The sequence below is a fragment of the Sinocyclocheilus anshuiensis genome, unplaced genomic scaffold, assembly GCF_001515605.1.
Source record: "Sinocyclocheilus anshuiensis isolate Anshui unplaced genomic scaffold, SAMN03320099.WGS_v1.1 scaffold670, whole genome shotgun sequence".
NCBI classification, from domain to species: Eukaryota; Metazoa; Chordata; class Actinopteri; order Cypriniformes; family Cyprinidae; genus Sinocyclocheilus; species Sinocyclocheilus anshuiensis.
In genome coordinates, this window is record NW_015546062.1 from 1,574,273 (window position 1) to 1,597,442 (window position 23,170).

General features: G+C 36.0%; 2 protein-coding genes across 2 annotated transcripts; one reads left to right on the top strand and one right to left on the bottom strand.

Annotated features, from left to right (window-relative positions):
- Nucleotides 1-352: 352 nt before the first annotated feature.
- Nucleotides 353-2,913, bottom strand: LOC107699483 (keratinocyte-associated protein 2). The gene is made up of 5 exons (XM_016500735.1): nucleotides 2,818-2,913; nucleotides 1,778-1,932; nucleotides 1,607-1,670; nucleotides 821-887; nucleotides 353-666 (listed from the first exon to the last, which is right to left on the bottom strand). The coding sequence occupies exons 1-5, from the start codon at nucleotides 2,819-2,821 to the stop codon at nucleotides 549-551; spliced, it is 408 nt and encodes a 135-aa protein (XP_016356221.1). The 5' UTR covers nucleotides 2,822-2,913; the 3' UTR covers nucleotides 353-548.
- A 332-nt stretch (nucleotides 2,914-3,245) lies between these two features.
- Nucleotides 3,246-17,269, top strand: trim46a (tripartite motif containing 46a). The gene is made up of 12 exons (XM_016500854.1): nucleotides 3,246-3,650; nucleotides 5,678-5,933; nucleotides 6,789-6,939; nucleotides 8,482-8,680; nucleotides 9,574-9,720; nucleotides 9,982-10,077; nucleotides 11,809-12,062; nucleotides 12,263-12,384; nucleotides 12,483-12,830; nucleotides 14,027-14,256; nucleotides 15,499-15,566; nucleotides 15,671-17,269. The coding sequence occupies exons 1-12, from the start codon at nucleotides 3,591-3,593 to the stop codon at nucleotides 16,059-16,061; spliced, it is 2,322 nt and encodes a 773-aa protein (XP_016356340.1). The 5' UTR covers nucleotides 3,246-3,590; the 3' UTR covers nucleotides 16,062-17,269.
- The last annotated feature ends 5,901 nt before the right edge of the window (nucleotides 17,270-23,170 follow it).

Consider the following 23,170-nt stretch of genomic DNA (forward strand, 5'->3'; position numbering starts at 1 on the left):
GTAGGGTCAGTACCGGGACTGAGTCAGCTGAGCCCCAGGATGCATTGTGAGGCCTTAGGCAGTTAGCCAACACAGTTTAGCATACACAATGGGTGGAGAACCCAGAGCGATGAAAACACTTTGCAGGTTAAGGTGCGGTCACAAAAATTAGCTCCATGTCTGCATGGGAAGCTTTTACACATCCGTACGAGTCTCCCGAATTAACAGATTCCTATTTCTGACTGGATATTGTCTGTGACATTTTGCTGAGTAACGATAAATGTGACTGCACCTTTAGTCATCTAGGAAAATAAGCAAAATGACACATGTATTCTTTCATTAACTTTTAATAACAAACCCCTTAAACAAAATATATTGTAAACAGAACCAACAACAAAAAAAAAAAACACATGACTGGTATGACCAAATGTGTTTAGTTATCTTTCAGTGTGAATGGAATGGACAAAAAAGGTCTGCTGTTGGCAAACACATCAGATTGTGTAGCTTCAGCACACTGCGATCTGGAAGCTGAATGGGTGACTGTGATAATACAGGATGAGGTAAGAACTTCAGTTCTTCCTTTTGGCTTTGCTGGTGGGTTTGGCGGGAGTTGGAGCAGGTGCAGCCTGGTAAAGAGTGGCTGACACTTTGTTGATGTAGTACAGTGCAAAGACAGAGAAGATCAGGCTATATGAGACAGGACAGAGAAAGAAAGAGCAAAACAAACAGTGGCCAATTAGACATGAAGTTAATAAAGGTGAAGTGGGTTTCCTGTGGGATGACTCAAGTTTTTTCTGTGGTAATCAGTTACTATAAGCATAAGTAATATCGTCCGACTTACCATGTTGTCACACACACGCGATGCACCAAACCAGATGCAAACAGAGAGAGGCACAGGCACAAGACAACTAAGGAGAGATGAAATCTTTTTCAGACAAGTACAGATATTAATTCTTAATAAAATCAGTCAGAATCTGAATTAATTTGTATAACAAATTTGTATAATTTGTTCATTATTAAAACACCACTGTTCAAAAGTTTGGGGTTGGTGAGATTTTATAAGTATCTTATGCTTTTCAGGAATGCATTTATTTGATCACAAAAACAGTAGTATTGTGAAATATTATAGTTATTACAGTTAAAATAACAGTTTTGCTGTTTGAATGCATTTTAAAATATAATTTATTCCCGTTTTCATTTTCAGCAGCCGTTACTTCAGTCTTCAGCGTCACATGATCCTTCAGGAATCATTTTAATATGCGGATTTGGTGCTCAAGAAACAATTCTTATTATTAATGTTGAAAACATTTGTGCTGGCTAATATTTTTGTGTAAACCGTGATGCATTTTTTCAGGATTCTTTGAAGTCGTATTTTTTTTTAATTGAAATCTTTTGCAACATCATAAATGTTTTTACTGTCACTTTTGATCAATTTAATGCATACTTGCTTAATAAACGTATTAAGTTCTTTCAAAAAAAAAAAAAAATCTTGAGCCCAAACTATTGAATGGTAGTGTATAGTGTATTCATCTGAACTTTCTGCAGGCTAGGAAGACGATACACCAGACAATATCAGTACAGCAGAAGGTTTATGAACAGTCTTGTGCACATTCTTTCTCGCACTTACTCTCTGGGAAGATTTTGGCTTGGAAGCCTTTGCCAAAAACAAGGTTCTCCAGGTTACTGAAAGCCTGTAAGCCCGGGTTAAGAACTAACAGAAAACAGATGCGCAACACTTAAATAATGTTTAGGTTACACAAACTAGGGCTGTATGCATGACAAAGCAGCAGAAGGATACAGTAAGAGAGCAGACAAACAGCACAGATCCCAGGAAGCCCCCCAGGATGGTCAGCCACTCTGTAGAGCCCAGCTGCCGACTGAACATCTGCATTCCTGCAAACACCAGCACTGACAGCAGACTGGACAACACCAGGGACGTGCTTGTGTTCACCGCTAAAGAAACAGAGAGAAAGACCAGTCTAAAAATCAAAGAATATTATTACCAGTCACGTTACTATTATTTTTCATTCATATTATTTATTTAAAAGAAAGATGTATTGTTAAATTCTACTAAGAAAGAATTCTGAAAAAATAAGCGTATTGTTTTTGACGGATAACGTTGACATTTGGTTCCGCGACGGAAGTGTTCATTACGGAAGAATTCTAATCGGGAACGAGAGCGATAAAAAACAAACAAACAAAAAAACTCTGATCATCTTTTGTTCTACAGAAAAGAAACATTAATATACAAGAACAAAGGCAAACAAACGTCAAGGGGAAAATCGTATTATGGATCGAGTACAAAGCAGGCAAATCTGCAAGAATTTTTGACACGTCAGTGTAACGTTACGCCCTTCAAAACGTTCCGTGTGGAAACAAACACTAGCTACAATTTTCAACTTTTGTTTGCTTTTAGTGGTTATTTGCTTATATAAATAGTAAGCATCCACTAGTATAATGTTATTATTCTTGTTCTTTCGCCTTTTCTACAAACACTGTGCCGATGACGGTTGAAAACGTATGGAATGTTTTAGCATGGTATAACGTTAGCGGTGGGCTAAATGTCATTCAGATCATACAATGTTTTGTGTTTCTTTTATTCTCAAACACAAAGGGACGAAACAACCACATTTCAACACATTGCTAATGTTTTCAAAGTGATTTAAATGACGATCTGCAGCAGGCAACTATTTTGCAATAAATGGCTAAAAACTTTCAGCAAGTGAACTAACGTTATCTGTGCTATTTCATATTCATGCGCGCAAACTAGCCGACAGAACAGTGCCATTAAACAGAACATGATTTATCCCGAATAATTCACATAAAAGCTACACTCACCCATATTTGACAGCTGTAAGGTAAAGAGACAGATTTAACTCCTATCTTTTCAGTCCCAGGGCCAGCAGAGCAAAGATGACGCGGACGCACGCGACGCTAACGTCTAAAAACAGTACCAAGAGCGAACTCCCCTCCACAACCCTACAGCGCCATCTAGTGGACAGAAGCGAGTAGTCCCTGGAATGGATTTTTCGTGTGTTTTTAGCCTTTAGAAGATAATTGTCTTGAAACACGTACAAACAAACAGTGTGCACATGTATATATTTAACAACTATAAAATCAAAGCGGCAAAATACACATGTTTTAAAAACGAACGCTATTATATTATATTTTATATTATATTATTATAGCCTATTTTATTGTTCCACCCTTGACTGTGCGTGCGCTCAGCATCCCCCCTGCGCATGCTCTTTAGTGATCTCCCCCCGAACATCTCACAACATCCATCGACTACATGGATGGCTCAACATCCGTCTGAACAGACCATAGCAAGCACTGTTGGAAAACCCCTAAATCAACATGGACTGCGTTAAATTGGACCTCTCAGATATATAGCCTATTATACACACATAATATCATAACTTAAAGGTTCGTCTTATAACTATAAATAGCCGTCAATTTCAGTCGCAGGTACCACCATTTCGGTTTATTTCGCGGTGTCCTGATCTTAATAAGCTGTTAGTTGTTTTTAATGATTCTATAAATAGAAAAGGGCGCTCGCTAATAGCGTTATTTCATTTGAAATTAATTTAACCACCGGCATAGTTCCAGCAATGGCAGATGCGGAGTTGCAAACCTTTACATCCATAATGGACGCTCTCGTGCGCATCAGCGTAAGTAGCTACATTTGCATCGTCAAAACCACATATTTGCACATTATCCGTGATTTGCATGTGGCTGTTATTTAACACACGAACGCACGCCATCTTTCTAAGAAATGGGACATTTTTGTGTTTTTCATAGCCAAATGTAAGTAGCGTTAAAATAAATAAACACCCCATTTTTTATTGAGAGCATGCATATCATTTCCTCGGAATGTAGGGGAAAACACCTGTAAGCAGAAACCGAGTATTTTCCGATGCATTTTTCATCCTTTTCTTCTTACTGACACGCATGTAGGCCACGGCTGATTTCCCTCTGGTATTATATGATGCATTTGCTTTCACTCGTGTAGGCCTAATATATAACAGAATAGTACGAGTGTTTATTTCACCGTTAATTCAATATTGAATACCGGCGTATTAGTCTACCTCAGAATCGTATTGACGCATATCAGACGTTGATACAACATATCAATTTTTTAACGACTTGAAGGAAAAACAGAGAAGCCTTTTTAAATCCAAGAAAACTTAAAAGGCCTTATTAGTGTCGATCGACAGGATGCATGTTGCCATAGAGACGGGATGCAAGAGCGCCGAGGCCTCGAGAGCCTCTGAGGGAAACGACTGCGTGAGGGGCACGTGGAAAAAAGACGGATAGGCGAATGTAATTATTTGAATGGCTTATTTACAACATTAAATGTATATGCTGTCAGCTGTGGGCAAAATAATGACCAGAAGCTGAACACTGTCTCCCAGGCTGGTTTAGAGGGGTTTATGGCAGGCAGGCTTCAAGATATTCTTGCTAACCAGCTAAACTAGCTAATCTGTCTGCTAGGATGAGTGTGTCAGCATTTTCTTTGCATTTGAATTGAAGCAAAAAATATCGGAAAACCGAACAAAACAAAGGCACAAGACTGTGTACTAGTGAAGAACTGACGTAATTGAATTAAGAACAATCATAATGCAGTTTTTCACCACAAATTCCAATGTTAAACATGATTATTTAAAGAATAAGTTGAAATTACATGGACTGACAGCTTCGACAAAAGCACAAACCATCAATGAACAAACTCGGAGCTCACAGTAGGTCTGTCTTTATTCAAAATCAGTTCCCCTGTAAAGAAAATGAATCTACTTCAAGAACTGTTGAACTCTATTATCATTTCTTTCATTTAAATTCCACTGGTGTATAATTATATTATGGTTGTTTTATGGGTATGATCAATTTGGAAAACTAATTAAAGTGTTTACTTCACTAGGAATGACTCTTAAGTTAATACCAAATATGAAGCTCAGGTGGTTGGAATGTAAATAATCAAGATTTCTGTAACCTTGATCTTTAGAAGCCAATATCAAGTTTTTCCAGTTTGAGGAGTGACACTTCTACTTTCTGGCATTTGAAATGTTTGAGTTGCATTTGCGCACTCCTCTTGGAAAGATCGAAGATGACTATATTTGAACAGATTTCTCAATCAAAAACAACTCGTAACTCTTTCATTTATGAATAAAATGGAGCTGCTGAAAATATCAGTCATATTGTATATCATGTATGATTTGAATGTTGCATACAAGGATTTCCATTGTGACTCCAATACTGCGAAACTAGACTAATTTGTTAAAAAGAATAAGGAAAAAGGAAGTATTGACTGCGGTTTTAATAAACAGTATGGCTGTTTGTGTGTGTTGATGTTTGATATGCACATCTTTCTCTTGATATGCAAATGTTCTGACCTTTATGAGTCATGACTAACCTATTTCCATATTGTTGACCTTACAAGAACTCAGTCCATAGCACAATCCATAATCAATTTCAATCATTAAAATGGAATAAAAAATTAAACTCCAAATATAACATCTTTAAAATCTACAGTGCTTCAAAAATAAATAAAACCATGACATTACACATATAACATCAAGAGTTAAAAATTTTTTGTCAGGATATATGGCTTTGATCTGTGTCTATAAATATCAACATAATGTTTGATTGCATGTTTTCTTGTGCTAATTGTTTATTTAACTCTGTCTCTTTCTCTGTCTAGTCCAATATGAAGAGCATAGAGCGAGAGCTACACTGTCCAGTGTGTGAGGAGATGGTGAAGCAGCCGATAGTGTTGCCTTGTATGCACAGCGTGTGTGTGCTGTGTGCAGCAGAAGTCTTGGTTCAGAGAGGATACCCTCCACCCGAACTCCCCCCAGAGCCCAACACTCCCACCTCAAGCCCCATCACACGCTCTCCCCGACAGACACGCCGGCCTCCACCCAAAACAGACCGTCTAGACCGGGTGATCAGAACAGGTTTGTGTGTTCATTAACAGACACCGAGATCAAAATCAAGTGTGCTGACATTTTATTAAATGGCATTTTGGGACACTTGATTCTGATTTGTCAATCAATTGGTAACTCAAGTATTTTTATAGTGAACACTAAACTGTGGACTATGCCATTAAAATGTTTGGGTCGGTAAGATTTGTTAATGTTTTGCTCACCAAGGGTGCATTTATTTGATCCAAAATACAGTAAACGTTGTAATATTGTGAATATATATTCTATTTTAATATATTTTAAAATGTAATTCATTCATTATTTATTTTTTATAAATACAATATTTTTCTAAAATTATTTTAATAATAAATAATTACTTTACATATTTTAAAAATAAAAATATGATTAAATATGATTTCTAAAACAGTTTGAGTAATTATATTGCTTTTTAAAAAATAAAATAATAAAACATGATAGCATGTCAATTTAATTATTTATTTGTTATAATTATAATATGTATATAAAAATTATTTTATTTAATTAAACAATGTATTTTTTAAACATTTAAATAGCATTTAAAATGTTGGCATAACAGCATAGTTTTAGCTCTGTGCAAATGTTTATAATGATACTGCATCATTCAGATGTATTGCATCTGTACAACACTTTGCAGGTGCGTGTGTGTTTAAATATAGCAGCCGTCGTTATGGGCTGATTCTGAATGCGTCAGCACACAGCGGGCCTCTGGATTCTGTTCTCTTTCTGCATTGATTAGCTTTTCCTTTCTTCTTCCTGGCTTAAATTTATTGGGGCTTAAAGAAGCTTTAATGTTGGAAAGCTTTAATGTTGGAGCTTTTTCGAACTGCTCTCTCTCTCTCTTTTGTGCAGTGTGTGGGACACATCCAGGACGCAGGCGTAAAGACACCCCACCTGTGATCATGCTGTTCCCCTGTCCCACCTGCGGAAAAGATGTGGAGCTGGGAGAGAGAGGGCTTGCAGACTGTCTGAGAAACCTCACGCTAGAGCGCATAGTGGAGAGGTCTCTCACACGCAAACACACTTCCTCAGAATTCCTGCTAAATTAAAAATGAATTCCAGTATCTGTGCTGTACAATGCAGAAATGTTGTTCTACTGGTTTTGAACACTTGAGATGTTCTGAACTTGCATCTATTCATAGGCACATCACCAAAGAGATTGATAGCTCACAGAGTACGTGGACCAATGAAATCACTACTGGCATAGCAAAATGAAGTGGAGAAAAGGAGGAGACAGAAACATATTTAGTTTCTTCCTTCCAGTAAAGAGCACGCATGACTCCCATTCTGTACTTGAGCAAAAATGTTCACAAGCAATTAGCCTAGGGTGACCATACGTGCCATTTTCCCAGGACGCGTCCTGGGAAAATGGCACGTATGGTCACCCTAAATTAGCCTTAAGCTTTCAAAACCACAGTAACGCTGTGTACGTTCAGTTATAGCTTTTAAAAGCAAGAGTAAAAATATTTAACTCAAAAATGAAAATGTGATTCAAAACCTGCAGAACTTTCCTTCCTCCATGGAACACAAAAGGAGAAATGTTTGAAGAATATATTAACCAGAGTGAACTGAGTTCCAAAATAATAATAAAAAAAAACCCTCCATAAAAGTAACATAAAACCAGTTATGCAATTTATTCCAAGTATTTTGCTTTATGTGAAAAACAGACTGACATTTTGATATTATTCTATGTAAATTGCATCAGCATCTTTTAAAATATGATGCATTTAGTTGCAACACATCAGGTTTGTCATTTTAACATTGTGATGTGACCAATTATTATTATTATTATTATTATTATTATTATTATTATTATTATTATTATTATTATTGTTGTTGTTGTTAAATCGTGGCCACTATTGAGCTACATTAAAATTGAAATACATTAAAAGAATGAATTAGTATAGCGTGGCCACGATTTCATTAAAACGAGGAAACAAATTAAAAAAAAAAAAAAAAAAAAAAAAAAAAACTTTTTCTGACGGACTGTTATGACAAACACTATATGACATAAACACTGTTAACTATACATTTGTACATTCTACTTATTCTTAAATCATAGCAACAAGATCTATTTTATAATGTGTGGAGCTTCGTACATGACTGATCGTGTCTGTTCGCACAAGATGTGTTATGGAATGTAAAAACAAAACATTAAAAAGACATTTAAAATATGTATGTTAGATTGTTAAACTATTTAAATAAGGACATGATGTTCCTTTTAACATCTATAATAAATAAAGTAAATCAAATATAAAGGTAGGTAATATATCAGTCTCTCCTCTCACATCAAGGGTGAACACTTGAGGGTTGAACATTTGTGAGAAAACGGGATCTAAATGCTTTGGAGAGCTGAGATGCATCTATATATACAATACACCACCCACACGCACATGCTAGAATGTATGTGCACATACAAATTAAATTATACAAGCATGCATACATGTAACCCAAGCCATACGTGTTTACTTTTCAGATGAGCCTGATGTTGTTCATTTCGAATGCATAGTAGATGACTGATGTCTTTCTTTGTTCATGTGTGCAGGTACAGACACACAGTGAGTCTCGGCAGCATGGCAGTCATGTGTCAGTTCTGCAAACCTCCTCAGGCTCTGGAGGCCACAAAAGGCTGCGCTGACTGCAGGTCCAACTTCTGTAACGAGTGCTTCAAGCTGTACCACCCCTGGGGCACACCGCGAGCCCAACACGAACACATCCTGCCCACACACAGCTTCAGACCCAAGGTAAAAGCACACAGGACCATTCTGAGAGAGGACCAACACTAATGTACCACAAACATAAAGAGAGAGAGTCTTTGAGTCAAACCATAAATTCCTGTGTTGACATTTAGGTTCCACTTTTTTCACACCTGCCAGTGTTTTGAAGAACTTGACCAGCAATATGCATTACCATTCAAAGGAATTTTTGAAAAGAAATCAGCAGTGATGCATTAAATTGATGAAAAGTGAGAGAATAGACATTTATAATGTTGCAAAAGATTTGTATTTCAAATAAATGCTGTTCTTTTGAACTTTCTATTTATCAAAGATTCCTGCAAAGATGCTACATTTGTGTCACTGCTTAAAATATTACGCTGCACAGTTGTTTTCAGCAAGAGATGTTTCTTGAGCACCAGATCAGCATATTAGTATGATTTCTGAAGGATCATGTGATACTGAAGACTGCAGTAAAATTCAGCTTTGCCATCACAGGAATAAATTATATTTTAAAACATACTGGAATAGAAAACAGTTCATTTAAACTGTAATAATATTTCATAATATTACTGTATATTTAAAACATAAGTGCACCCTTAGTGAGCATCTTTCAAAAACAATAATAAAAAAAATCTTACTGACCCACATTTTTGAATGTGTTCTGTATACGTGCAAAACAGTATTTTGCATTATTTTTATTTTTGGCCATATGACAATGGATTCTTTTATCTATTTTGAACTTAATCCCATGCAAATAATATTCAAATATTGCCCTTTTCCACAGTGATCAACACAGATGATTTTTGATCAACTGTTATAGTCTCAAAAGTTCCTCTTAAACTTATTTCCTCTCTCTCTGTCTTATTCCTTGCCCATTTCTCTTTCTTCTCTTCCTTTCTCTCTCTCTCACTCACATGCAGGTATTAGTGTGTGTGGAGCATGAGCAGGAGAGGTTGCAGTTTTACTGCAGGTCATGTCAGCGTTTGTTATGCCCACTTTGTAAACTCCGTCGAGCCCACAGTGGACATAAAATCATGCCTATTGCACTGTCTTACCAAACTCTAAAGGTATCCATTCCTGACATTAATCCTTATGTGCTTTATAGTCTTTAGACTGTAAACATTATAAATATGCCTAACATGTCCTTCTTTCCTGTATAAAATGGTTATTTGGGCTAATCTTTCTAAGTTCTAGCCCTGCGCAGCTCTGAATTATCAAGGGCAGAGAGGAGAGGATTTCCTCTCAATGACCAGGGAGCTCTAGCAGAAGCTCTACGGTGTTGTCGGTGCTTAACGTAACTCATCATTCTCCATGTTGTGAAATCACAGGAGAAGATCACCAAGGAGATGAACTACATCTTGGCCAATCAGGAGTCTGTACAGGCACAGATCACCCAAGTAGAAAGCGGCATCGCTCAGACTGAGGTACACAGCACTGGTGTTTTAATTATACTTTTAGTGTTTGTGAGACACCTCTTCATTTCAGTGTATGAAAGCAGTGTGGAGCGGAGAGTGATTTTTCCAGGTGTTATAAACTTTTAGCAGTCAAAATAAAAGAATAATGGAACTCGTGAAATATGATGTTGAAATATATATATACACACAGTGGTGGCCAAAATTATTAGAACACTAGTATTTTCACCAGCTAAAACATGGTTTAAAGTCAGTTATTTCTATTTTCGCTGTAGTGTGTCAGTAGGAAATATCGGCTTACATTTCCAAACATTCATTTTGCCATTAATTGTAATAATCCAGTGAGATTTTTGTCTGATAACAGCCAGTGCTGCACACAGAGATCTGATCCGATCATCATCATCCAGTCTGTCCGGAATGACATGAAGAAACAGAACAAACTGAGACAGACTCAATCCAGAAGAACTGTGGCAACGTCTCCAAGATGCTTCAAGAAACCTACCTGCAAAGCTACCTGAAAAACACTGTTTTAAACGCAAAGGATGGTCACACCAAATGTTGATTTAATTTAGTTAATAGAAGTTAATTGATAAAGAAAATCTATTTATGACATTATTTTTGACAGCATCCTCATTTTACAGCATTTTTACACAAGTGCCTAACAGTACTGTAGCTTTGCAGGTAGGTTTCTTGACGCATCTTGGAGACGTTGCCACAGTTCTTCTGGATTGAGTCTGTCTCAGTTTGTTCTGTTTCTTCATGTCATTCCAGACAGACTGGATGATGATGATCAGATCAGATCTCTGTGTGCAGCACTGGCTGTTGTCAGACAAAAATCTCACTGGATTATTACAATTAATGGCAAAATTAATGTTTGGAAATGTAAACTGATATTTCCTACTGACACACTACAGCAAAAGATAGAAATAACTGACTTAAAACCATGTTTAGCTGGTGAAAATACTAGTGTTCTAATCATTTATATATATATGTGTGTGTGTGTGTGTTCGTGGACAAATGTCATGGCATGACCAAGGTTCATTGTGAAAATGAAGAAAATATATTAAAAAATAATTAAAATATCTGTTATTATTGTTGTTATTATTGTTGATAATACTTTGTTTACATTTTTTTTTGTAATTTTAAGATATATTATAATTTCATGTAAATATTTTAAATATAAAATATACGAATTATAAAATATAAATTGAATAGATTAAAGTAAATTGAAAATTTAGATTTAAAATATTTTTTGACATTTAAAAAGACACAATACTTCTTTAATAAATGGAAATAAAATCTAAAGGTGGATAATAGGTCACTCTCTATATGACTTACCTGGAATGATGGGTGGTTATTTTTTAGTATTTAGTTTTTTTCAGTGGTGTTTTCACTTGAAATAATCGAAATATTTATTTGTGAAAAATAATGACGACCAAATGTGATGGTGGAGATGACAATACAATACAATACAATTCAATACAGTTAAATACAATTAAATTAAATTATTGATAATAATATTTTTAATTTAATATGTATTATTGTAATTGTAAAATATGAATTAGATAAATTAAAATAATAAAAATGTTTACATTTTAAATTATTAAAATATTTATGACATTTAAAAAATACATGATGAGAGGTCTCCTGCCATATGTAGTAAAAAATATTTAAAGAAATTCTCAGTCAAGCTTTGCTATTCTGCTCTGCTGTCCTGTTAATTCTCTGTACCTCTGTGTTCAGGTGAACAGCGCAGTGGCTAAAGAGCAGCTGAATCAGTGTGTGAGTGAATTGCGCGGTGTGCTGGCGGAGCGTCAGGGGGCCTTGGCCATGTTTCTGGAAGGGGCTCGTGCACAGCGAGCAGGGACTCTGAACGCACAGTTTTCCGAAAAACAGAGTCTTTTGGAAAACGCAGCGCTGCTCACATACACTCAAGAGCTGCTTAAGGAAACTGACCAGTCGTGCTTCGTGCAGGCCGCCAGAGTCACGCACAACAGGTTAGAGTGTATGCTTGTGGGTGTGGGTTGCTGTGATTGTGCAAATCTGGCCATTTATGAAATACGAATCCCACAATAGCCTATTGTGTGTTTCCATAGAAACATTTTCAAAGTACACAACATAAATGTGGGAATATTATGTTACACATGATCACTTGGTATACAGAAAGCTTGATTTTTATCTCTTTTTTTCTCCTCAGACTGGTAAAAGCAATAGAAAATCTACAGCATTTCTCTCTATCTGCTGATCCCTCGTTCCGACACTTTCAGATGGACGTCTCCAGAGAACTCAAAGCGCTCAGCAGCATGGACTTTATACAAGGTTTTCATAAAAACGTGCTTTTCTATGTCAAATATAATAATTAAATGCACATGCATTTGAATTAGCATTTAATCCCACCCCTTATGTTCCTTCTGCAGCCCCATTGGCTCCTGTGATTGACACTCAAAAGACCTTGGCCTATGACCAGCTGTATTTGTGCTGGCGCCTCCCACAGGACTCCGCCCCCGCCTGGCACTACTCAGTGGAGTATCAGAGGAAAGTGGGCGGAGCTGGAGCATTATGGGGCAGAGTCTTGTCTGAAGGAAGCTCAGGAAGTAATGGCACACACTGTTCATGGCAGCATCTGGATGATGTGGGCGGGACCAGTGCAGTGATTGACAAGCTAGAGATGGACAGTGTGTATGTCCTGAGAGTTCGAGGCTGTAATAAAGCAGGGTTTGGAGAGTACAGTGAGGAGGTGTATCTACACACACCTCCTGCACCAGGTAAGATGCACAAATATACAAACACACTTCAGTCTGAACCACTTCAAAATATCAGAGACACATTTCTTTTTCTCCAGCTCCCCAATTTATTGCATTATTGAATGTTTTGTTTTTATTTTGCATCTTTCCCACTCATTCTACTTCTTCGACTTGCAATTTACATTGTCTGTCATCCACTTGTTTTTCTGTTTTCTTGTCTATCCATCCATTTAATGATTCATTGATGTTTTGCTTTCATGCATTCATTTATTGATATTCATTCATTCATTATCCATCCATTCTCCATTTATCCATCCATCAGTGTATTCATTCATTGATTTATTGATTCATTCATCCATCTGTTTTTTGTTCATTTTTGTTTATTCATGTGGCATCTATCCATCTGTATCAATTATTCATTTATTTACTGAATGATTCATTTGTTTATATCAGTTCATCCTTTCATCCTTCATTTATCCATCCAACCATGCATTTATTTGTTTGTTCACTCACTTGTTCATCCATCCATATAGGTTCATTGTCTATCCGTTTCATTGATTCATTGATCCATTAATCTATCTTCTATCTAACCATCCATGCATTCATTCACTGATTCATTCATTCTTCTGTTTGTTCGTTTGTTAATTCGTTTGCTTGTTCATCCATCCGTCCGTCCTTCCATCTATCCATCCATCCATCCCATAATTCTGTCAAACTGAACCTGATCTTCTTGTGCTATTAGATGTATATTACATTCTCTTTCATTTTGTCTCATACAATTAATTCTGTTGCTTATCAGTAGTATATTTCTCCATGCATATCCACAACTCTTTGACATGTCTCTGTTTTTGCTCTTCTCTCTGTATTATTTCTCCTTATGTTTCCTGTTATTCTCCACCTTCCTTTGCTCCTGTTATCTCTGCTGTTTCTTTGACTTGTATTCCTGTTTAACTGGAATATATCAGCAGCTTGATCTCCTCTGAATCATAAAGTCCTTGAATATGTACAATCTTCCTGCTGTCCTCTGTTTCCCTCTTTTCTCCAAATTTTCAATCCTATTTCTTCCCTTTTTTGCTTATCCATACATACCACCCTCTTTATGTCTCCTATTTATATGTTCACTCCCTCATCCTCTTTTTGTTTGTGTTCTGCTCCTAATGACCTGGCCTTTCCAAACCTCTCCTCCACTCCATTTCTCCTGCATACCTCAATCTCAGTGTTGTCGTTCTGCCTGGATTCCCGCTGGGGTCTACATGCGGAGCGGGTGGCGCTGGGAAAAGGGCAGACATATGCCCGGAGTGTTCCTGGAATGACTCTGTTGCAGGCTGCAGATCGGGCCCTCACCTCATGTCACCTCACCTCTGACCTCCTTGTGGCCGATGTTTCCATCACACAGGGACGACACTACTGGGCATGCTCAGTGGAGCCTGGATCCTACCTGGTTAAGGTCAACATAGAAATTAGTACATTAAATTGATCAGAAGTAACAGTCAAGCCATTTATAATGTTACAAAAGATGACTGTTTCAAATAAATGCTGTTCATTTGAACTTTCTGCTCACCAAAGAATCCTAAAAGAAATGTAGCACAGTTTACACAAAATATTAAGCAGCTCAACTGTTTTCAACAGTATTGAAAATGTTTCTTGATCACCAAATCAGCATATTAGAATGCTTTCTGAAGGATCATGTGACACTGAAGACTGCAGTAATGGCTGCTGAGAATTCAGCATTGCATCACAGAAATAAATGACATTTAAAATATATTAAGTTGAAAAGGTTGTTTTCATTTTATTCATTTATTATCAATTTTAAATTGTATATTATACATTTTAAATTGTAGCGATATTTCACAGTGTTACTGTTTTTACAGTATTTTTGATCAAATAAATGCAGCCTTGGTAAGTATAAGAGACGGTCAAAAACAGAAAAAAATCTTGCTGAATTCAAACTTTTAAATGGTAGTGTAGAGAGACTTCTTTCAAAAAGAAAAAAAAAAAATACATTTTTACCAACCCCACCCTGAACGTTTGAGCGGTAGTGTACAGCTGATTTGTTGCAAAAATGGATAATATACAGTACGTTTTAAATATTTCATTTTTTTTTCTGTGAAGTAATATGGAAAAAGTATGCCAAATTACTGAATGAAGTTTTATTTTCAAGGATTTAATTTTTAATGATCATCATACTGACACATTTGCATTTATTTATTCCACAAAAAATAAAATGAAAACAAAATGAATTTAATTAAAAAATAAAAACCCAAGTTCACAGAAGTATATGTGACCCTGGACAACAAAACCAGTCTTAAGTGTCAATATTTTGAGAAAAAAATTGTGATTTATTCATCATCTGAAAGCTGAATAAATAAACTTTCTATTGATGTATGGTTTGTTAGGATCGGACAATATTATTTACAAAATATCTTCATGGAACAAAATATCCTAACGATTTTTGGCGTAAAAGATAAATCTATAATTTTGACCCATACAATGTATTTTTTGGCTATTGCTACAAATGTCCCCATGCTACTTAAGACTGGTTTTGTGGTCCAGGGTCACATATTAAAGTTATATTTATGAATTGCATTTTAGTATATTAATATATTTTAATATAATAAAATATATTTTAAACTGAAAAAGATCTAAAAAAAAGTGAATTTTAAAAACGAGTTGTTTTCTCTATGTGTAGGTGGGAGTGGGTATTGAAGCAAAACTACAGGAGTGGTTCCATCTTCCACAAGACATGGCGAGTCCACGGTGAGGAGAAACTTTTAGGAGTTTAAGAGCTGACTAACTCAGAGTGACTTACATAGGCTATATTATTGATGGTTTTATTTTTTTCCTTCCATTTCTCTCCATAGGTACGATCCAGACAGTGGTCATGACAGCGGCGCAGAGGACGCCCAGGACAGTCCTCCTCCATTCTGTTTCCTCACAATGGGCATGGGCAAGATCTTACTACCTAAATGTGGGACGTCTAACACTTCTACCGGTCTCCTCACTGCCCCCTTACCACCTCGCCTTGGACTGTGTCTAGACTTCGAGAAGGGGCGGCTCACTTTTTACGATGCACACTCTTTGCGAGTGCTGTGGGAGGGGACTGTTGATTGCTCCGCCCCTGTTTGCCCAGCGTTCTGTTTCATTGGTGGAGGTGCTCTGCAGCTGCAAGAGCAAATAGCCAATCGCAGTACAGAACAGAACCCACCGAGAAGAGTGACCATCCAAACACGTGCCACCGACGCCGGTCACTAAACCTGATCGCCGGTCTGATCGCTTTGAAACTAGTCAAATCAGCACCTTTAAGCAAATCATCTTTTATCGTTTTCTATCGGCTTTGTTTACCTGCTTATTTCGTAGCTAATAATGCAATGACTGATGATATTTTATATTAAGATTCATTTAATTTCAAAGGATAGACATTAAAAAGTGGTTATGGATGCTAACAACATGTAGCATGCTAACAACATGTAGGTCAATATTAAATAACGAGGAATCGTTCGTATTTATGGGCACAAAATCAAAAAAATGAAATCAGGTATGATTCAGGTTCACTCATAACACCTTCATTTTGAACATTCTTATGAAAGCAAATGATTCCTCGCTATTTACAAACTCGTTTTCCAGCATTGTTAGCATGCAAACCGCCTAATAAGGGTGTGCTAATAGTTAGTAAACATCTTGATTTGTTCATTAACAATGTACAGTATGTGCTCTTTACAGGAATGTAACAATGCCTTGAAATGTGATCACATTGCAATTCAAATCCATTTGAGACAGTTTATGGCTCTCTCGTTTATCAGTTTCATGTTTCTAAGTAGTTCCCAATGTCTTTGAATTGTCTTGCTACTTTGAGGCTCAACCAAGATGCGAAACCTTTGGTTGGACATGTTGTATTGGTGTCAGTACACGTTCTGTGCATAGAGACCTTGTCTGTTTGGTTTGTTTGGGCCAAAACAGGGCTGATGGATGCCTTCAGCAAGCGAAACTAAAAGAACAACCATGTAATGAAAAGAACCTGCTTTTGTGAGATCTCTACAGGTGGCTGCTCTAGTGTTAAACAACCGACTCTCCCATTTGAATGTCCTAAATAATAATCTCCAAAACAAAACAGTCTCTGACACACCTCATACTTTTTTTTTCATAATCATGACTGCTATGGTCATGTCTGTTTTCTTTTTGCAGAATGGGTATGGTGACAACAATTTAGCGGGCAAAGTTTAATTTCAGAAATGGATGCTGCTTATGACCGTGCAACTGTCAGTCAGTAGAGTGTGTTGTTAAAGGGAAATTTTTTGAATTGTATACTGAATGTCAGTTGTATTTATTGTGTGTGTGTGTGTGTGTGAGTGTGCGATATGTTATTGCAATAAAGACAGTTGCTGAAAGCGCTGGTTTTGGCCATGTTTTCTGCTATTTGGATGCATTGTTGCAGATTCAGGTCTCGTGTGAATTTATATTGATGTTGAGGATATTATGTAGCATTTCTTAAACATGCTGGTCCTTTGAAAATTGGCAAAATGTTTGTAAAAGACACTAATGGCAGAAGTGAAATAAAGCATCAACGTTTCTCACTTGTATTATTTTTGCCTATATTTACCCTGAATAAGGAAGCGTTAACACAGAACACATTTTTGCATTCCACTGTGCTGCTTTTCCATTGCATTTTTTCTATGTAAACACGTGCTAGGTGGACATGTTTGACTGTTGCACTCACATATGACACAGTGTTCTAAGCGCTAAAGCGAAAATAAGTTAAGGTAAAAAAAAAAATGTCTCCAGACATTATTTTCCCAATTTCACTGCTCTACACAAAAACATCTGTGTGAACCGGCCTTAAAGAATTAGTTCACCCAAAAATGAAAATTCTGTCATTAATTACTCACCCTCATGTCGTTATAAACCCGTAAGACATAAAGTTAATCATGAATAAAGAGCCACCATTAAAATATCTCCTTTCTCTCTCCATCACTAGTTTCAGCGCTCATAAAGACGGATATCTGAATCATCGTGAGTGCATCCTATTCATCGGACATGTCATCAGAATCATTGGATGAAACAGGCACAAATACATTTTGATGGGAAAGCGTAACCCTAGTAAACAATCTAGAGGTTAAGAGGTCATAATTGAAATATACGTGAATGGAAAATCTTTTCTCTCTCTTTCTCTACTAAATAAACTAAATACGCAGCTTAACTGGTTTAATGTAGTCTTTGTTAAGCACTTCGATGCTCTTCACATCAAGTAAAGACTAAATGACTGAGCAAAATGGACAAACAAATAGTTTTTCTACACCATAATTGTGATCCTCGGTGTTACAACACAAAACAAGGAACTGTGCATCTACGTATGAGGCAAAAATTAGTGCTACAACCACTTATTGTGACACAAGCACATCATTATGGTTATACTTTACTAGCAGGTTCTTTTCATATGATGTGAATATTTGATCAGAAAGTCCCAGCACATATTATCAAGTGATTCAAGTGAAAGGAAAATAATGCTTTAAAAAAAATGCTACTTGTCAGTCCGGTTTTTCTTCATCCTATAGAGGCCGACTCACCCATTTCAGTGTCTATTTTAATGCACTGTGCTCATACACCTTTTATTGATCTGGCATGTCTATCATTGTTATAGTCATGATTGGGAAGCTGTACTTTGTGAGACTGTGCGACCTCAGTCTGAGAATATGCAGTTTTGAATAATATGCTGATTTATGGACGAATGCTGCATTATTTTCACAATGTTAATCAGGAACAAGGAAGAACATATCAACAAACCTTTTATCTCCCCTCCCACTCTGACTCTTTTCTCGGTATCATATGTGAAAATGGGTGGTGATATGTAAATCAGATTTCTAGTAGTTCTCCTCTCCTCGTTCAGAGCAGTAGGCAGTTTCTCTTCAGACTTGATACAGGTAAGAAGCACCTGCACTCATCTAGTTTTCTCTGCAAACTATTGTTTTTCTTTCTCTTATACTATGTTTGCTGTTCTTATTTTCTGTTTTCCTTGTGTTTTTAAAGTTCTGCTCCAGTGTTCACAGCAGGCTATAAACATTATTGCTATTATTACTTATTTTATTAATGTAATTTTCAATATGATTTTTGATCAGCTCTGTATATATTGATATGTTGTGATTTTAGATTTGCATGCTGAATTAAGAGATTAATAAAATACCACTGCACAATATCATAATTGTATTAATCCATTAATGTCAGTTTTCAGATACAGAATCACAACATATCAGGTATCATAAAGTGGCACTTTCTAATAATTTGTCAACTGCATTGTTTTAAAAAAAATAATTCAAATGGCTACACTGTCATCCCAGACTAGTGTAGAACTCAATGCTGGTTTCTAGTAAATGAAGAATATTTACATATTGATAGATGAAAGACTTTAAAAATATACAGTCAACCCTAAAATCAAAATTGTGTCATAATTTACTCACCCTCATGTGGTTTTAGATGTTAGGAAGAAGACACTTTCAGTCACCATTCACTTTCATTGGATTGTTTTTCAGTAAATGAATGGTGACTGAAATGGTCACATTGCCAAATGTTAAATTTTTGTTTTCACTGAAGAAAGACATTCACATGGGTTCGAAGCGATTAAGAGAAATTTGATTTTTGGGGTGAACTATCCTTTTAAATCTTTCACTTTGCCAGTATTTACCAGAAAGTGACAAGTTAGTGTTGCAGCATGTGAAAACCCACATGAGCTCTGTCACTGTGGCTGGTATTTTAAGTTTAACAAAAGCTTGCACAACCGGATCGACAGCTCAAGCAATACACTTCAGTGAGCATTTAAAAAGACTTACACATCTGCATTCTTTGCAAAATGATGGTATTACATTGATGGAAAGATAACTGAATGAGCCACTGAGTATATTCAATGGCGAAATAAGGGTGTAAAACCAGCTTATTGTTCCCAAAAACAGATTTATCTTGCAATGTTTTTTCTGTAAACTCTAGAACTAGGTTTGTTTTAAAATAAAACTGACTTGAGGTTTGGTCCTGTGTATGACTGTAAGTTGTAACTAAAGACTAAATTATAGCAGGACTTAAAGAGGAAGAGGAAATAATGGAGATAAAGTTCATTTCACGATCATATAAAATTTCTTAAAATGTTATTTTCTCAAATATAAAAATAGCTGTATATTTTCATGCATATTAAGACCCATTTATACAGTGTAAAAAATATAAAGCCGAAGACAGCAAATTACTATTACCTGGAGAACATTTACTGTTAGTTTATGCATTTTCTTTTCTATAACCTTTGTTAAATGTATAAACCTGATTAAAAAAAAAAAACATTTTCAGTTTTTTAAAATTTTATTTAATTCTTCTCACAATAAATATTGTTCTGAATCGATTCTTATACTTAAGGAAAGAAAAGATGAACACATTATTTTTAGTGCCATGATTAGCAGAATTAAACAAAAATATGATCAACTAAATAAAAATGTGTTAAACATATTTAATTAATATCTTAAGTTAATGCATGAACTTTGACAAACATTAAACAATGTTTACAAAAATGTTCTCTCTCTGATTAACAGAAACTGACACACATGGACTAAAAACCACAAAATTAAAATTTTGTGGGATATTTACAATCCACATATAGTGACAATATTATCAATTCTCTCTTGTCTAAATTTCTTTATTTTCCTCTATTTTCTTTTGCAGTCTCTCCTCATCCAAGTCTCACAGTCTTGTTCTTGCAAAACATCTGCAACAATGGCACAATTTGGCCATCTGGTGGCAGTGTTGAGCCTATGCCTGCTGGCTGCTGTGGTGAACGCTCAACGTGAGTGTCCAATCACAGTTCTCTTTTCATTGGAGATCATACAGACCTATTATATTCTAGTCTTTATCACAATGATCAGCATTGGGTATTGTTTTTTTAATTCAGATTTCAGTGCTTTGCCGTGTCATTTAATCATGTTAATATGGATCTAAATCTGTTCCCTTTGCTTTCTTTTTCTATAATAGGTCAGTTGTATTTATTGTGTGTGTGTGTGTGTGTGAGTGTGCGATATGTTATTGCAATAAAGACAGTTGCTGAAAGCGCTGGTTTTGGCCATGTTTTCTGCTATTTGGATGCATTGTTGCAGATTCAGGTCTCGTGTGAATTTATATTGATGTTGAGGATATTATGTAGCATTTCTTAAACATGCTGGTCCTTTGAAAATTGGCAAAATGTTTGTAAAAGACACTAATGGCAGAAGTGAAATAAAGCATCAACGTTTCTCACTTGTATTATTTTTGCCTATATTTACCCTGAATAAGGAAGCGTTAACACAGAACACATTTTTGCATTCCACTGTGCTGCTTTTCCATTGCATTTTTTCTATGTAAACACGTGCTAGGTGGACATGTTTGACTGTTGCACTCACATATGACACAGTGTTCTAAGCGCTAAAGCGAAAATAAGTTAAGGTAAAAAAAAAAATGTCTCCAGACATTATTTTCCCAATTTCACTGCTCTACACAAAAACATCTGTGTGAACCGGCCTTAAAGAATTAGTTCACCCAAAAATGAAAATTCTGTCATTAATTACTCACCCTCATGTCGTTATAAACCCGTAAGACATAAAGTTAATCATGAATAAAGAGCCACCATTAAAATATCTCCTTTCTCTCTCCATCACTAGTTTCAGCGCTCATAAAGACGGATATCTGAATCATCGTGAGTGCATCCTATTCATCGGACATGTCATCAGAATCATTGGATGAAACAGGCACAAATACATTTTGATGGGAAAGCGTAACCCTAGTAAACAATCTAGAGGTTAAGAGGTCATAATTGAAATATACGTGAATGGAAAATCTTTTCTCTCTCTTTCTCTACTAAATAAACTAAATACGCTTTTTTTTAAATTCAGATTTCAGTGCTTTGCCGTGTCATTTAATCATGTTAATATGGATCTAAATCTGTTCCCTTTGCTTTCTTTTTCTATAATAGAGAACACCTCCCCACCTCCTCCTCGTCTGGGACGAGAGATCTGCACACACTACACTCAGGGTGGGACCCTCCTTCTGGATGGGCCAAAGGTCTTTGAAATGATGCTGATTGAGTTTGGACGGGCAATCCAGGTCTGTATACATGCAGTTTTCTTAAAGGGATAGTTCACCCCAAAATGAAAATTATGTCATTAATTACTCACCCTCATGTCGTTCCAAATGTAAGACCTTCGTTCATCTTTGGAACACAAATTAAGATATATTTGATGAAATCCGAGAGCTTTCTGACCCTGCATAGACAGCAAGGGAACTGCCACGGTCAAGGCCCAGAAAGGAAGTAAGGGCATCTTTAAAATAGACCATGTGACATCAGTCCTTCAACCTTAATTTTATGAAGCTACGAGAATGCTTTTTGTGTGCAAAGAAAACAAAAATAATGACTTTTTTCAACAATTTCTTCTCTTCCGTGTCAGTCTTTGCCACGTGTTTATGACAGTACCATGAAGCATGTGTGTGGTGCTGCTGACTAACCCATTAACTGACCCTCAAGTTCAAAACCTATATGAATTTATTTTTTTTCTGCTAAACACAAAAGAAAATATTTTGAAGAATCTGGGTAACTAAACAGTTGGTGGTCCCCATTGACTTCCATAGCATGGATTAAAAATACCATGGGGACCATCAACTATTTAGTCAACCACATTCTTCAAAATACCTTCTATTGTGATCAGCAGAAAAAATAAATTCATACAGGCTTGGAATAATTGAGGGTAAGTAAATGATGACCAAATTTGCAATTTTGGGTGAACAATCTTTTTTAATCAATTAAATAAATTTGGAATGATATTTAGTTATATAGGGATTGCTAAGGGGCCCATTAAAAATTTGGGTAGTGGGTAGGAAAAAGATACCCTGACAAATGAACACAAGTAAATATTTTCCAGATAATATTTTAATTATTTGTTCTATCTTTAGTACAATTACAATATACAATTAAATTAAGTTAATTTACTTAAATCGAAAATTCATGCTTAATTATTTTATTGAAAAAACAGGTGTTTATGCATGACTATATATTTATACTATATATATATCCCTCTATTTTATGCATGAAATAGCTTCAATTATACAAACAAAACAGAGAAAAAAATTTTTTTTTGTGGGGGTGGGGGTAGGGGGGTATTTAGGAAAACGTTGCCATATGACAACAGTGTACCACAATGCAAAATGGCCAAAAAAAGTAGTTTTTCTATTAAATTCAACTGTATTTTCAATTGAAATGCACATTTCTTTTAGAAATTGATGCATCCAATCTTAATTTCCATCAAAATCTGCCACACACACACACACACACACACACACACACACACACACACACACACAGCTAACTCATC

What these genes read in the sequence shown, in the direction of transcription:
- LOC107699483 (XM_016500735.1), bottom strand. An exon ending in AGCCAAAATCTTCCCAGAGA is followed by an intron (nt 888 to 1,606) that starts GTAAGTGCGAGA and finishes ATCTCTCCTTAG; the next exon opens with TTGTCTTGTGCCTGTGCCTC. An exon ending in CGCGTGTGTGTGACAACATG is followed by an intron (nt 667 to 820) that starts GTAAGTCGGACG and finishes TGTCTCATATAG; the next exon opens with CCTGATCTTCTCTGTCTTTG.
- trim46a (XM_016500854.1), top strand. Translation starts at nt 3,591, where the DNA reads ATGGCAGATGCGGAGTTGCAAACCTTTACATCCATAATGGACGCTCTC. An exon ending in ACGCTCTCGTGCGCATCAGC is followed by an intron (nt 3,651 to 5,677) that starts GTAAGTAGCTAC and finishes TTCTCTGTCTAG; the next exon opens with TCCAATATGAAGAGCATAGA. An exon ending in TGTCTTACCAAACTCTAAAG is followed by an intron (nt 9,721 to 9,981) that starts GTATCCATTCCT and finishes GTGAAATCACAG; the next exon opens with GAGAAGATCACCAAGGAGAT.